The 16300-nt window shown below is 43.6% G+C and overlaps 1 protein-coding gene across 1 annotated transcript in view; it reads left to right on the top strand.

Annotated features, from left to right (window-relative positions):
- Positions 1-7773, top strand: part of GPR158 (G protein-coupled receptor 158) — a 194101-nt gene extending 186328 nt beyond the window's left edge. Inside the window, exons 10-11 of the mRNA XM_084860483.1 lie at positions 3939-4085; positions 5201-7773. Coding sequence (XP_084716609.1) covers positions 3939-4085; positions 5201-6670 — 1617 coding nt within the window. The 3' untranslated portion in view covers positions 6671-7773. The remainder of the gene's footprint in view (positions 1-3938; positions 4086-5200) is intronic.
- The last annotated feature ends 8527 nt before the right edge of the window (positions 7774-16300 follow it).

Below are 16300 nucleotides of genomic sequence, written 5' to 3' on the forward strand. Positions count from 1 at the left end.
TTAATACTTTTGTATACCACGCCAGTGTTCATTTTTAACGAATTTTGAACGTCTTGGTGTTTTAGCACATCAGTATACCTTATAATCTGGATGGAAACAGACAGACAAATCTGTCCCTTTGTTATGGTCAGATCACTTCCTGTTGAGGTTTAGACTCTTGGCAGCCTTTCGCCTCTGCAAGGGTGGAGGACCTATTAAAATGGTCTTCCCCCAGAGGCTAATGGATTCTGATGGATTCCAGAGGGCTCTGGGGGATTTTCCTGCTGGTATGGCTGGTGCTCCTGTCGAAGCCCAGCTCACTCTGTGGAATGTAGAGATGACTCGGGCGGTTGACACGATCGCGCCCAAGCGCCCTCTCCCTCTGAGCAGAGCCCAGCCAGCTCCTTGGTATACACCCGAGCTGAGGGCAATGAAGCAAGAGGGGAGATGGCTAGAATGCAGGTGGAGGAAAACCCGTGCTGAGTCTGACCGAACACAGGTTAGAGCTCATTATCGAGGCTACTCTGTGGCGGTGAGGGTGGCAAAGAGACAGTTCTTTTCCACCAGCATTGCATCTTCTCAGTGTCATCCAGTGGAGGTTTTCTGAGTAGTTTGCAGCCTGTTACATTCTGGGCCAGGGAGAGAGACTTTGGAACCCTCGGTTGCATGCTGTGATGAGTTTGCACAGCACTTTGAAGATAAAGTCGCTCAGATTTATCATGAATTGGACACCACAATTAATGCAGTTCCATTGGTAGAGGCGATCAGAGCACCATCTCGTCCAGTTTTATTGGATGAGTTTCAGTTATTGAGGCCTGAGGATGCGGACAAGGTGCTTGGCCAAGTCCGATCGACCACTTGTGTGCTTGACCCTTGCCCTTCATAGCTTATTACATCAAACAATGAGGGGATGTCCGGCTGGGTCCAGGAGATTGTAAATTCCTCCTTGAGAGAGGGAGTGGTGCTGGCCTCTTTAAAAAAGGCTGTAATTAGACCACTCCTGAAAAAGCCTAACCTGGACCCGGAGGATGTTAACAATTCTAGGCCAGTGGCCAACATCCCCTTCCTGGGCAAGGTGCTTGAGCAGGTGGTTTCAGGACAGCTCCAGGCACTCTTAAACGAAACAGATTATCTAGATCCATTTCAATCGAGCTTCAGGCCTGGTTTTGGAATGGAAACTGCCTTGGTTGCCCTGTGGGATGACCTCTGCCAGGAGAGGGACAGGGGGAGTGCGACCCTGTTGATTCTCCTGGACCTCTCAGCGGCTTTTGATACCATCAACCATGGTATCCTTCTGGATTGGTTGTCTGGGTTGGGAGTTGGAGGCACTGCACTACAGTGGTTCCGCTCCTACTTGGATGGCCGATTCCAGAAGGTGGTGCTGGGGGATTATTGCTCTGTGCCATGGCAATTATGCCATGGGGTTCCACAGGACTCTGTTTTATCCCCTATGCTGTTTAACATCTACTTGAAACTGCTGGGGGAGGTTATCCAGAGGTGTGGGCTGAGGTGCCATCAATATGCGGATGACACCCAGCTCTACCTCTCTTTCTCATCAAACCCAGGTGAGGCAGTGGCTGTTCTGAATCAGTGCCTGGGCACGGTAATGGACTGGATGAGGGCCAATAAACTGAAACTCAGTCCAGACAAGACAGAAGTACTGTTAGTGGGTGGTTTGTCTGCCCAACTAGGTGATATTCAACCTGTTCTGGAGGGGGTTGCACTCCCACTAAAGGATCAGGTTCATAATTTGGGGATGCTCTTGGACCCAGAACTGTCACTTGAGGCACAGGTGAACTCAGTGGCATGGAGCACTTTTTATCAGCTCAGGCTGGTATACCAACTATGCCCTTATCTGGACAGAGATAGCCTACCTACAGTTATCCACGCTCTGATAACTTCTCGTCTGGATTACTACAATGTGTTATATGTAGGGCTGCCTTTGAAAATGGTCCGGAAACTTCAGCTGGTCCAAAACGGCAGCAAGATTGTTAACAGGGACTGGCCAGTGAGCTCATATTACGCTGGTACTTTTCCAGCTGCACTGGCTGCCAGTCCATTTCCGGGCCCGATTCAAAGTGCTGGTATTAACATTCTAAGCCCCTAATGGCTTGGGGCCAGGTTACCTGAAGGATCGCCTCCTCCCATATGTGCCTGCCCGGACCTTAAGATCATCGTCAGCGGCCCTTCTCCGTGAGCCCCTGCCAAAGGAAGTGAGGTGGGTGGCTACTAGGAGGAGGGCTTTTTCTGCTGTGGCACCCCAGCTGTGGAATAAGCTCCCTAGTGAGGTTTGCCTGGCACCTACATTGTATTCGTTCCGGCGCCAGGTGAACACCTTTTTATTTTCCCATGCATTTTAGTATTTTAGCTTCCTAGTTTTTTAGCTTTGCTGTTTTAAATCTGTATTTTAAATCTGCACTACTGCTAGGTTTTATACTGGTTTTATTCTGGTTGTATTGTTATATTGTGTTTTTCATGCTTTTATATTGTATATTGTTTTACTGTGTGCTTTTTGGTTTTATTTTTAAAAATTGAAGAGCTTCGGCTATTGGGTGGTATAGAAATGAAATGACTGACTGACTGACTGACTGACTGACTGAATGAATGAATGAATGAATAAATAAATAAATAAATGACACAATTCTCAGTCCACTGGTATCACTGGCAGGCCTCTGATAATCTGCAGGGAGTTAATAAAGAGTTTAGAATGGGAATTCATAAGGTGGCTAATCCCTGGACACCATTAGCTGCACTATGTTGAATAAGAAGCTCCAGTTTGTTTAAATGTGTAATTGTCTCAGGATTCAGAAAGCATCTTTTAAAATATTTCTTCCAATTCTAGTACAGGTTGCAGTGCTCTCTCAGCTAACGCTAGCTAGGGCTTTGAGTTCTCAACTATGCCCCCTGAAATAACGAAAAGCTGTCAGCCTCCAGTGACTAACTTTACACATGTCCTGCAAGCAGGAGCCCCAGACACATAAGCAGAAATATCCTAAGTCAAAAACCCACATGCAAGTAGTCTAACGTGTTTACAGTTATTTAGGCTGCAAGATTTGACATCAGCAGATTCACTTCCAAGTAACCGTTCAAAAAATGGTGCTGTTAATTTACGATTTATTTACGTCTTTCATCATCTAGCTTTGAATTTTGATAAACAATTAAAATGTGCAAAGCCTCCACAGTCTGGAGTAGGTCTGCTTCTTACTGAATGGTTGGGTAGAATAATATCTGCACATTTCCCCTTATTTCTAGACACAAAGAACAGCTAGACACAGACTTTTAAAAAAGAGAAAGAAAGAAAGAAAGAAAGAAAGAAAGAAAGAAAGAAAGAAAGAAAGAGAAAGAAAGAAAGATGGCAATTCAGGGAGAGGGACTGAAATATCTCCAACAGGACTTACCCACATGGGCCCTCCTGTAGCTATTTCCTTGCTCGACACCCAACAAGTGAGAGCCACTTTTGTGTCCAGAGGGTGGATCCAGGATCTGCCTGCCATTAACAGCAGGGCTCCTCTCACAGAAGGTGCCTCTGCCTGCCATTTTCCCCATTCACCACAGCCAGTGGAGGCTGGTGGCTCCGATGTCAGCGGGGTGGTGAATCCTCTCCACGTTTCAGTCAGAATCACTCAGAATTCTAAAGGAGCTCCTGTAGAGTTCTGACTGGTTCTGACTGAAACCTGAAATGGATTCACTTTCCCACTGACATCGGAGCCACCAGCCTGCACTGACCACACACAGCACAACCCATTCAGCAAGGCCCCCTGCAAATGTATAGCATTTTAAGGGGGGTGGAAGGGCTGCAGTGGGGAGGTCCACTTCCACCAGGCCAAAAGCACACACCTAAATCCGGATCTACTCCCAGAGTGTCAAATGACGTTTAGTAAACAACAGGTAGATGTTCCTCGATGTTCCTTAGTATAGTGACCAAGGCATTCACTTCAAAATCTCCTGTTCTCTTCCAGTTTTCCCGTTCAAGCCATAATCCACGAGATGACATAGCTACCGAAGCCTATGAAGATGAGCTCGACATGGGGAGGTCTGGATCCTATCTGAACAGCAGTATCAATTCTGCTTGGAGTGAGCATAGCTTGGACCCAGAAGATATTAGGGTATGTGCCAGCTTTGTAAATTGCATGTGTGTTTTTTAAAGCCTCTTGGAGGCCCCCCACAAAGGTACAAAATCGTGCCAGCTCAGTCCTAATAAAAACCACAGTGTGGGAAAACCAGTCCAGTGTAAGTGGCAACAGTTGCTGGAGAGTCAGTCATTGTAGACTGCCTAGAACAGTCTTTCCCACCCTGGTGCCCTCCAGATGTTTTGTACTACAACTCCCATCACTCCTGACCATTGACCATGCTGGCTGGGGATGACCAGAGTTGTATACCAAAACACCAGACTGGGGAAGGCCATCCAGGAATGAAGAATCCACTACAAAGACCACTTTGTATCTTAGTTAGATAGATTCTTCCTGTCAGTTTTGAAGGACTTAGGTTGGTGTTACATGTTCTTTTGTCACTGCCACTGTGTTGTTCTAAACGTTACGAAAGCACATTCATTTATTATTTGGAAATGGCATCCATTGTGCACTGCTCAGAATGTGGTGTTGTTTCAATGCGTTCCGCATGTGCACCCCAGTTCAGTAGGAAATGTATGTGCAAACGGAGGCACATGCTTTTCTGGGCCATGTTCGATTCTGCTGATAGTCTGTTCAGGAAGAAGGAATTGGGGATGGAAGGCTGGATTCTGTCCTCCCACTTCATCATCTGTTGGAAGAGATGATCCACTGTATTTAACTCAGTCTGATTGGGACTGCGTGCAACCCCAGCTCCAATGAGGTTTCATCCCAGGGCATGTGTGTTTCCTTCTATCAGCCTCCTTGTTTTAAGTAAGTGAAGTGATGCACATTACCATCTAAACATAGGGGTCCCCATAAGACCAGAGTCTAAAATTGCTTAACTGCACCATTGGTTGGACCTTCTCCTAATTTCAGCCTCCAGTAGCTTTATTTAAATGGAGAAAATAAAAATGGTCAGGAGGAAGAATCAAGGTACTAAATGCCCATCCCATGTTGTTTTGATTTGTTCAGGGCCACTCTTTGAACTTCATAGCTGAGTGAGTCTTTGAATTTGGGTTCCCCATAACCAAACCCAAAACTTTAGACACTGAACCACACTGCTTTTGACTGAATATATACAGCCCTTACTTGATTTGTCGTTTGTCTTGCAGGATGAACTGAAGAAGCTGTATGCCCAGCTAGAGATCTATAAGAGGAAAAAGATGATCACCAACAACCCACACCTTCAGAAAAAAAGGTGCTCCAAAAAGGGCCTGGGTCGTTCAATCATGAGAAGAATTACTGAAATCCCTGAGACGGTCACCAGGCAGTGCTCACGAGAGGAAAAGGACCTTCTGGAACATGGGGTGTCAAAGAATACCACCGTGGCCAGGAAAAACCCACCAGATTCCAGTGGACACATCAAACCGAAGGAAGACTCTTTAAGAAACAGAGTCTTCTCATTAAAAAAATCGCATAGCACTTATGACCACGTTCGAGACCCAACTGAAGAGTCTAATAGCTTAACTACAGAAAGTGTCGAAGTTATAACAGCCACAGAGAATTCCTTGCTTGATTCTCTCCCAGGGAAAAAGCCGGCCAAAAAAGCTGGGGAAAAAGCTGAAGCCACATCCACAGAAAATGTCCCCTTAGTGTGCAAATCTTTGAGTGCTCACAACTTAAGTGCCGATAAGAAACCCCTCCACCCGAGGACATCGGTGTTGCAGAAATCGCTCAGTGTTATTGCCAGCGCCAAGGAGAAAACGCTGGGATTAGCAGGGAAAGCACAAAGTGAAGAAAGTGGCAAGTCCCACAAGTCTCAAGCAAAGGGCAAAGAGGTGAGCAAAAAGCACTCAGCCTCAGAGAAAAATGACCATAAAGACTCACACCGAAAGAACTCTGCCCATGGAGAAGAGTCAAGGAAGCCCCATAAATCTGGGATAATGAAACAACAAAGGTCTAGTCAAGTATCTGGAAACCCTGATGCAGGGGCAGGTAAGTCACTGCCAAAGAACAGCGTTGATATAGGAGAAGTTTGTCCTTGGGAAATCTATGACCATAGCCCTGGGACTGGGAGTTCTGATTGTAAAGTTCAAAAGCATGTGTCCATTGCTTCGTCTGAATCGGAGAAACCCCATCCTTCACAGACAAAGGGCAAAGTTCCTCACAAGGCTGCTGAAGGGCATCAGCTACTCAATCAAAAGAGCATAGACAGATGTGAAGTGTGCCCTTGGGAGAGCCAAGAAGAACTGGTGAAAGAAGACCAGAAAAAGCATTCGAGTCCCAAGCAGGTAGCTCCTGAGATAAAAGGGGGACATATTAATAAACAGTCTGAAGTCAGGGTTTGTGCTGGAGAACCCCAGGAACTGCCTCAAAAGGCAATGGCACAAACCACAGAGAAAGATATTCTCATTAAACTGGGAGACCAGACCAAAAATGCAGCCTCCACTCTAGCAGGGAATATGCTTCCCTCTGATTCTACGAGGTCATCAACTAGTAACTCGCAGAAACCTGTAACCTCTCGTGTGGAAATCTGTCCTTGGGAATATGAGGTGCCAGAATTACCGAAAGCAGAAAGAAGTATAGCTTTATCAAATGCAACCAGTTTAAGCTCAAACAAAATGGCGACACATCCAAAATAAGAAGGGCTTAAAACTAAGCGACAGCAGAAAGAAAAAGGGCAGGGAAAAGGGGGGGGGAGGTCAAGAGGATCTGCAAATTCCAAAGGAGCATCACTTAACCAGGTGATGATCACACTGAATACGTAGGAACTTGGCAAAGGAAATTGTCTCTTTGTTGGTTTGTTTTTGTCATTGAGTGCCAACAATGTTATCAGTGCGATCCGGGACAAGAGGCCCCCTCCCCTCCCCCTAAAAAGTTTACATTCCAAATGAATGAAAACATGCCTTTAGAAATCTTTTTATGTTATTTTATTGTAAAATGTGTGGGGTAGGATACATTAAAGTACATGAAATCAAGTGTAATTGTCCCTAAAGGCCCTACATTGGCTTAACACGGGTATGAATTCATTAAATACGATAACATGTAATGGAATTGTTCTCAAAGGCCTTGAATCGGATGAATAATACCACCGAGACTTTAAGCAAATGGATGACTCTGAATGTGATGAAATAAATTCTGTACCAACGAGCAACTTCCAGAAAGAAAAGTGATGATTTTTCACTTTCCTTCATCTCTACCCTTGATAGCACTGCTAACGTAACGCATTCCCCCCAATTATATTTTTATATGATTGCTCTCATTTTTCTTATAAGTGTATGTACGTTGTTGTGTCTCATATTAAAGCATTCCAGTTTGTATAATGTTTGCAAATAACTTTGATAGGATTATGTGACAGAACACATTTATGCAATTTGCAGATAATCTAAGGTTGCAATCTTTTACAAACCCCCCCCACCTTCTTTAGATCTTTATTTCTAGAACCTACTGCAAGGTCTCCCTGGCTCGTGAAGCCATAAGAAAAACACTTCGGATTTTTTTGGTGATGGTTTATATGGGGGTGTTTGGGTTGTTTTACTCTGTTATTTCCAATTATGATTTAATGCTGTATGATGCAGGGTTTTATACAAGGTACGTTTCTTATCTTGCACTTGTCCATTTATGATCATTACTATCAAAAAACCATACCTGAGGGAGCTGTGCACCTCGGTAAATGATCATGATGATATTTGTTATTTCTGTAGTGCTTAGAAACCAGGCACCGATCAAAAATAAATCCGAGGACAATGTCTGTGTTGTTTCTTAGACAACTAGAAAACATTATATATCATTTCTGAAGTACCACTTTAATAATTCCTCGTCATGATCTTGCTCGGGGTTTTACATTGAGCCTGTTAAAAGAAAGAGAAAATGTGGAAGGGTAGAAAATGTATTCTGATGAGGGCGCATAGCTTTGCTGGAATACTGTCTGAATTCATTTTTAGGAAGAGGGATTAGACTTTAAAAAGCCTTGTTTATCATATTGTTATACTTCAAAGATAACAAAGGAAGGAGACCTCCCTGCCCTTACCTGCACCAATTAAGAGAGCCAAAAGAACATGAAAACAGGGAATTCCCATTCTTTATTCATCACTTGTTGAGAGCTTGTACAGCCAAATCCTGTGCGTGTTTACTCAGAAAGAAACCCTGCTGAGCCCATTGGGGATTACGTCCAAGTAAATTTGAAAATCAAGGATTGCAGCTTTAATCTGCCAAACATTTTGGGGGGTAATCCTTATTATTCACAACTTTATAGCACTTTTAATGTTGAGAAATATCTTATAGTCTACCTTATCTCTACACCCCACCATTCTGGCTGACCAAGGTTGCTAGCTCCCAACCTGGAGACTATCTCTGTTGTTTTAACAACTCCAGGTCAGTAAGACAGCATTTGCGAAATGTGCCTCCCATCCCAAGGTTACAGCAGTCCACTCAGTCGGCTTATAACTCTCCTGTTACAAGAAGGACTCCAGTTTTGCCTTATAGCATGTGAGGATGGGGTGGTTGAATGGAAGGCACCCTGCTCCCACATGCTGTCTCTCTATGGGCTTAACTATATATTATGGATATGCACAACCGCATTTCCCCAAGCAGTAGGAAGTTCTGGGGGCAGTTCTTTGGGATGAGAAAGCACTGGAGACTTAAGGAGTTGCAAATATATAAGTAGGGAATATGTGGAAGCAAAAAGGCAGCCCTACAGGGCGGAGATGCCCTCAAAAGCAACCCCTCTGGGCTGGCCTGCCAGTTCAACTAACTCCAGCTGAAAACTCTCAGATCTCTCTCTGTCTCTCTCTGCCTCTGCTTTTTCAAAGACTGATAGTTCTCACAGTCTCATATCTGCCCTTCCATTTTGGCCAGAGAGGTGTCACCTGCTCTGCACTCTGATGAGTATCTAATTCCAGTCCACAGGAGGATCGTTCACCTATCAGGATACCATGTCCTAAATATTAGCTCCCTTTGATGAAAACTGACTGACCATTCTGGGCTATGAAGGGCGCAATCCAATGCATGTTTAGACAGGAAAACTCCTACAACTCCCAGCATGCCCCAACCAGCACTGCTGACAGCTGTAACATTACAAAAGAGCTGTCACTGCCACACGGCACCTCTTTGCCTCCTCTTCCTCAGTAAACACACTGCATGGCATGATGCCATTGCTCTGTGGCAATGCCAAGCTCCCCATTGCTAACTATCAGTGAGGTGGGTGTGGAAAGAAGGGATTCACAGTGCAATTAGATTACTTTTCATGCTGTTTTTACCTAGACATGATAGGAGGGGTGTTACCCAGAGCACTACTTCCTGCCCCTAGCCCTACCTTCACGCTCCTTCATCCTCCACCTTCACAATCAACACACTCCAGGAAAGAAGGCTTCAGGCTACACTACTTTTATTAGTTAAGGACTAGCTTATTTACAAATGCAGATTCTAGGAAACTCTCAGACTGCAAAGAAACAGCTAATCCACACATCTACGAATATCAGTAGAGGAGATGAAGTGGAAGTTAAAGAAGTTGCCAGCAGTCTGGGCAAGAACTTCTCGGCCACAGTTGCTTCACAGAGATGCCTCACCCTTAGGGTGGCTCTCTCTGTAGGCTTCCACAAGTGGCCAACCTGGCAGAGTATCTGAGCCCTGCCCCTAACTTTTCCCGCTTTGCTCTGCGACGGATCCTAGCATCCCTCAAGTCACGCCCCTCGCTCTCCTCCAAAACCTGGGTTCTCATGGTGGAGAATAGGGAGCCATTCAGGCTGGGTCATCTGTGGGTCAAGGTCTCGGGAAGAAAGTCTCGCCATATCTGGTCTCCCCAGGGTGGGTGCCTCCCTCTGTTCTGGCTGTTCCCATTCAGATTCTGAATTTGAGCTGCCAAACATCTCCACATGCTCAGATTCATTCCTGACACCTACTCCCTTGCCCCTAGCCCTGCTCCCTTGCCCCAAGCCCTGCTCCCTTGCCCCTAGCCATAATCCCTTCCCTTAGCCCTACTCCCTTCCCCGAGCCTTACTCTCTTCCCTGCCAATTGTTAAAATACGCTGGCATTTTTGGTATTTTGGCCCTGCCTCATTTGCCCCACACCTCACCCTCAAGACCATCTCCAAAATTGAATCCAGCCCTCAGGCTGAAAGAGGTCCAACACCCCTACGTTGTAGCCAAGAGGGGAAAGACACACAGAATGGTTGCAATTTTCTTCCATGACATCTACTTGAACTGAGTTGGCCCTGCCATTAGCCAGAGAGAGGCAGTTGCCTCAAGCGGTGGATGCTAGAGAGTGACATGGTGTTGGAGGACCGAGCTGTGTGTGCCACATGGCCTGCCTTTGGTCCCTAAGCTAGCCTTCTGCCTTTGGGTGTGGTGAAGGACATGTCCCATCACCAGTGTTGAAGTTAGATTCAACTGATAGTATGGTCACCTTCTGTACATGGAATGGGAGAGTGGAAGTGCCATATTGTCCTTCACCTCAGGCAGCAAAATGTCTTAGGGTGGCCTTGACTTGGAGGTGTTAAAGCAACAACCACAGTTCGGGTGTCAGGAGATGGCTACCCTACTCACAACATACCATAAATAAATAAAAATAAAATCGATGCACTGGGCAACACTGGCTTTTAAGATGTATCTTCTTCATCTTCACTATGCTAGTTAAGGTAGGTGGCTTTTTGGTAGGCTCAGAGCATGGTCTGAAAGCATATGATGCAGTTCTACTGCTGAAGCTAAGCAGCTCTAGCCCTGGAAGCTACCTGGATGAGAGATGGCCTAGGGACCATTTGTAAGCCACAATGAGCTTTGGAAGAAGGGCAGTGTATTCTGTAATAAGGGCATTTGATCCTGCTTTTCAGATTAAGAACAGAGGCTGAGAGAGAGCCGTTTACCCAAAGCTATTAATATTGTCTAGCTCAGCAAAAATTTGAACCCAGTTTTGATCCCAAGAATGAACTATGCACCAGTCCAGCAAAGATGTAGCCACTTGCTTAAGGTTATGTATGGAATAGCCCCAACTCAAGCCAGCAGTGACAGTGATGGACAAAAATTAATACATCTTTGTAAGGATAGGATGGAGGTTTGGAGACTGCAGGATCTGAAAACCCCATTGCGTAGTACTTCAGCTCCATAGGTTGCAGTCTACATCCTCAGTTAGGCAGATAATAAAATGTCCAATGGTTTTAATGGCTCAGGATTATATCCCTGCTGCCCGATTTGAGCATCTCATACATTCTCCCATACATTGATCTGTGGCATGCACAGAAGGCTCGATTCATCTCCATAGAGCAGGGGTATCCCTACAGATGTTGACTACAAATTTCATCATCCCTGACCACTGGCCATGGTGGCTGGGGCTGATGGGAGTTGAAATCCAACAACATCTGGAAGGCTGCAGGTTCCCTACCCTTGCCATAGAGGAGGGCGATTGCATATGTAAAGGAAGCGCTCTCGGATCTGCTCCCTTTATTGAAATGAATGGGGAAGCTATTCTGGCCAGCAGAGCTCCATGCATGCATTGGAGCTTCACCACTCAACATGCCCCAGACCTCTAGTGCAGGCAGGCACTTTGATGTGGTGTTAATGTTAGCAAGTGTGTGTGTGTGTGTGTGTGTGTGTGGCAGGGGGGAGTAAATGCAAGGTTGATGAGGGGTATGTAGAGAGACCATGCACTTTAATCATTTCTATGCTATTTTCTTATGGAGCCTTTGCAAATTCCTGGGAAGAAATTCAGGGCATTCCTATAGTGTACATAGTGTACACTATAGGAATGAACACTATAGTGTACATCGGATTATTATTATTATTATTATTATTATTATTATTCTAAAGGAGAGTATAATCTGAAACATCTGACCTTTTCTTGGGTTTCCCCCTCTTCCAGCAAGTACACTATGCACCTGCTACAGTAAATCATTCATAAAGGAAAGATCCATTTTATGTGTGACATTTGTCTTGTGAATTATCAGTTATGGGCCCCAATCCAGAGACAGCAACTTTGTCAGTAAGGCACTGCTCATGACGAAGAATGAGTAGGGAAGAGGGATGTCATAGGTGTCCGGTTGGGGCTTGAGGCTCAGCGATTTCTTGATGGCTCAGCCCGCAGGATGCCATTCCATGGATCCTGGTGCTTTCCCAACACGGCACCGAGTCAGGCAAGTGCACGACCTCCTGCTCCCTCGCTGAGCTGCCATTTTTTGTAAAAATGGTGGCTCAGCCTTTTACGTAAAGGCTGATTTTGTGCAAATGGCAGCCAAAGAGGCCCATTTGCACAGAATTACAGGCATAAATGGTCTAAATAAATGCCTGTAATTTTCCATAAATGGGCCTTTTAACAGTCGCCATTTGTGCAAAACTGGCCTTCATGTAAAAGGCCAAGATGCCACTATTATGCAGAATCTACTGTCAACCTATGGCAAAGAAGGTAAATATCTGGAATTGCCCCTATCCACCAAGTAGAATTAGGGATGGACGAGAATTTTGTTTCTGTTTGCAAAACGTTGGAACAACCTCATTTCGCAACCCCGAACATGAATGTGTACACATTTTTGGAGAAAACGTTTACACTTTTCCAAACTTGTGAGCCTGTTCAAAAATGCACATTTTTCAAAATGTGCATTTTCCATGCTTTACTGAAAGGGGCGGGGATTCGTATTTTCGATTGGGGTAAATGTGCATTTTAAACAATGCCATTTTCCCCAATCGAAAATGTGCATTTTTCCTGATCAAAAGAAGAAGAAGATGACACTCATGTTTGGGAATGTGAACAAGACAAACTGAGCTTCAAGGAGGAATTTAGAGATCTGCAATGAGCTCAAACATTGCATGTTCACCCATCCCTAGGGATAATGGGATATTGTGCAGGTTTCACATGAGGGACAGTACCCAAGACCTACTGTATGGCGTAGGCCATTGCAGGACCAGAGCCCATATCAGCAGGAAAGAAATGTTGGGAAGAGGGGGAAGAACTTCATGAGGGCAGGGAGTGCTATTGAACCTGACTTCAGAAGTCTGTATATTTTGTCTTTGAAAAGTCTGTTAGCAGTCTTTAAAATGTATTTTTCATAAATTAATACGCATACATACACACACAATATAAAATAGAACAACTATTTAACCATTCTGAAAATTGAAAAATGTAGAAAGTATAGGATTTCAACTCATCTAAAAAAAGAAGAAATCAGACTAAGAAATAGATGGGAAAGCTATATCTTATGGGTATAAGGAAGACATAGTTGTGAGGAAAGAAATGTCTAAATCAGCATGACTACTCCTCAAATAATACTCCAACTAAGATATATATCTTGGATACGGTATATTGTCACACATGTGTTTTCAATGTTCACAAAACATTGTGAAACTTCACAATGACCTTTTTCAATAAAAAGAAAAATGAAATTATGGAGATTTGCAGAAGCTAAAGTAAGGTGGCCATTAATTCACTTTTTCAGAGTTGTAGTGGAAAGCATGGATGCTATCAAGGTGATGGGATGAGCAAGGTGATGGGACTGTTGTGAAAAGCTATGTTGAGAGTTAAGGACCTATTCCTATTTTACCTTTTGCTGACACAAGTCTTAGAGTGCATGTCCAAATTCAGTGTGTTTTAGCACTGAGACAGACGAACCATTATGAAGATTCATTGGGACACGCATAATATCAAACACGACCCTTCATTCCTTAGGGATGAGAGGATTTCCTCCATTCCATTTGTCTCTTCTTTCTCTGTTCATGGGAACCCGTGTTCTACTTTTTTGGAAGTCTGGTTTAACGCTGAGAACATCTAAAATCAATTCCCAAATCGGAGCATATACAGTTGTCCTCAGACTTGGGGTCCTTCAGTTTATTTACATCTCTCCACCACTACCACCCTTCTGTGTTACTGCACATGTTTGAAAAGTGTTGATAAAACACTGCAAAAAAATAAAAAAAAAGTCTTGATGTGATTATACATACTATGGCATTGAAATTTTGTTTTGTGCAATGTTTTCCTGATGTGCACATGCGTTCCTTCCCATTGGAAAAAAGGAACCTTGGATACATCTGAATGTACAGTCACACCAAAGTTTTTTTTTGGGGGGGAGGGTGCTTTATCAATGCACACAAGTGTCCTCAAAAACAAAAGAAAACCAATCTTGGTGCAATTGTGTACAACCACTTAAAAAACTGCTGGGGGGGGCAGTGGTTTATCAATACAGATAGAAACATAGGTATTGTAGGTGGAGGAAACAGGAAAAGACTGAAAGCTGCAGCAAATTGCAAATGCACAGTGCTCTGTGCAAAAGTTGGAAATAGCAAAATGGAACAATGGAAAGTTCCCAATAATTTGGTTCCACATCAGAGACAAGACCAGGAAATTCAAAACACCAAAACCAGAGGGGAAATTTGGAGCATTCTTTGCATCATCTTCTGCTTTTTTTTTTTTTTTTTTTAGAGCAGCCTTCCCCAATCTGGTGCATTCTAGAAATATATTACTTCAGCTCCCACCACTGGCCATGCTGGCAGGGAATGCTGGGAGGTGTAGTCTAGCCTATCTGGAGGGCACCAGGTTGGGGAAGGCTGGTTTAGAGGTTGGCCCAAAGCCTATAATCCAACTTCCATCCAGGCTCCTAGGCCACATCAACAAAGTATGGAGTTTTGTAAATCTGGTTCAAAATAATTTAGGAGGATCAGTGTTTTGAGTGGAAACAGCTTTTTGCCCAAAGGCAATGAACCCAAAACTGATATATTTCCTGCTCTTGGAGCTGAAGATCATGAACCATTCTGAAATAGCAAACAGACTTGAGATCCCTGTGTATGTTTCAATGAAAATCTTATTTTATGACTGCCTAGGAAGTTCCGCCTATTAGCATTTAATCCCTTGAAATTTCAGCGGAAGTAAAGAAGGGGTGAGTTTCCCAGCTCTTCCAGCTTGTTTTAGCTACACTGAAGCCAGTCTTCAGTGAACAGCTGAGAATCAGACCTTGCTCTGTGGACTTGTTTTCTGATGCCCTGAATGTTTTTGTGTCACTTTAAATAAAATGTCTACTGACATAGGTTCACTCAAGTTGTGTACTCTCTATGCTTGTTAGAACCAGAGATCTCTTTGTAAAATGAAATACTATTTCTCATGCACATACAGTTACTAATGTTTGTGATGCTGCTGTAAGTACTTAAAATTCCTTCAGCACCTTAGAAAACAAAAGAAAGCCAAACACCATTGGACTTACTAATACTGTACATCATTATGAACCTGTTGGAAACATCGCTGTATCCTGACAAACCCGAGTTATCCTAATCGACATCCCCTTTTCCATAGATTCTTCTCCACCAGCATCTACTAGCTAGATGGTTTTAGTTGTCCTTTTTCTGGGGTTCCATTGATGTTCTTCTGCCAAGAGAAATGCAACTCTAGATTCACGGTGTTTTCTAGCACATCTGTGTAGAAGACAGGTAAATAATTTGCTATGCTTACAAACATTTGCTTGGTTGTCTTTCTCAAAATGCATGACCAGTCTGCATCTCTCCTTTGTTTTGAAGACATGGTTTATATAAAGACATAGATTTATACCAATCTTATTAGACCTGTATATTTTATGCAAGAAGTACATGCTTTTAAAATATCAAAGTGACTTACCCATTGTTGGCTTTGGTGGCATCATAGATCTAAAAAAACAGACACTGATTTTATATTTGCTGCTCTCCTTCGGTTTTGCATGCATATGATGACAGGTAGGCCTGAGAAAACACTGCCTTTTGACTTTGAACATTTTAGCTACTAAGAGTTGTAGAATCAATAAAGCTGTGCGTCTGTTCACTTTAGTCTGTGGTTCTTCTAAAAAATATATTATCTGGCAACTGACAGCATCCACCATGAACTGTTTGATAGATTTATGTTGTAATGTATCGCAGCATGTAAATATTATAACTTCTCTGTAATAAAACAGATTTATATGAAAGAAAAAAAAAGATTGTGGTCTCTTTTGTGCATTGCCATTACGTAGTGGGTTGCTTCCTGTATATGAACAATTGAGCTTTATCATAATTATATCATATCATATCTTCCTCACTGCACCCCAGCCCAGTCTGTTAGCATTTTCAAGGGGCTTGAGGGCATGCTGTGGGGGACAAGAATGCAGGGAATTCCACTTCCGCCAGCCCAGTTACACACACCTAAATCTAGATCCAACCTGATATAACTATGTATGAATGTAAAGGAACATGATATATATTTTTCTTAGTGCGATATTTTAATTATTTGATTTTATGCTGTACAGTACTCATGAAACAGAATTGCATATATATTATAATGTGTACTTACGAGTCAC

The sequence above is a fragment of the Heloderma suspectum genome, chromosome 5 (assembly GCF_057233095.1).
Source record: "Heloderma suspectum isolate Gila_16-S chromosome 5, 16-S_ref, whole genome shotgun sequence".
In the NCBI taxonomy this organism is placed as follows: domain Eukaryota; kingdom Metazoa; phylum Chordata; class Lepidosauria; order Squamata; family Helodermatidae; genus Heloderma; species Heloderma suspectum.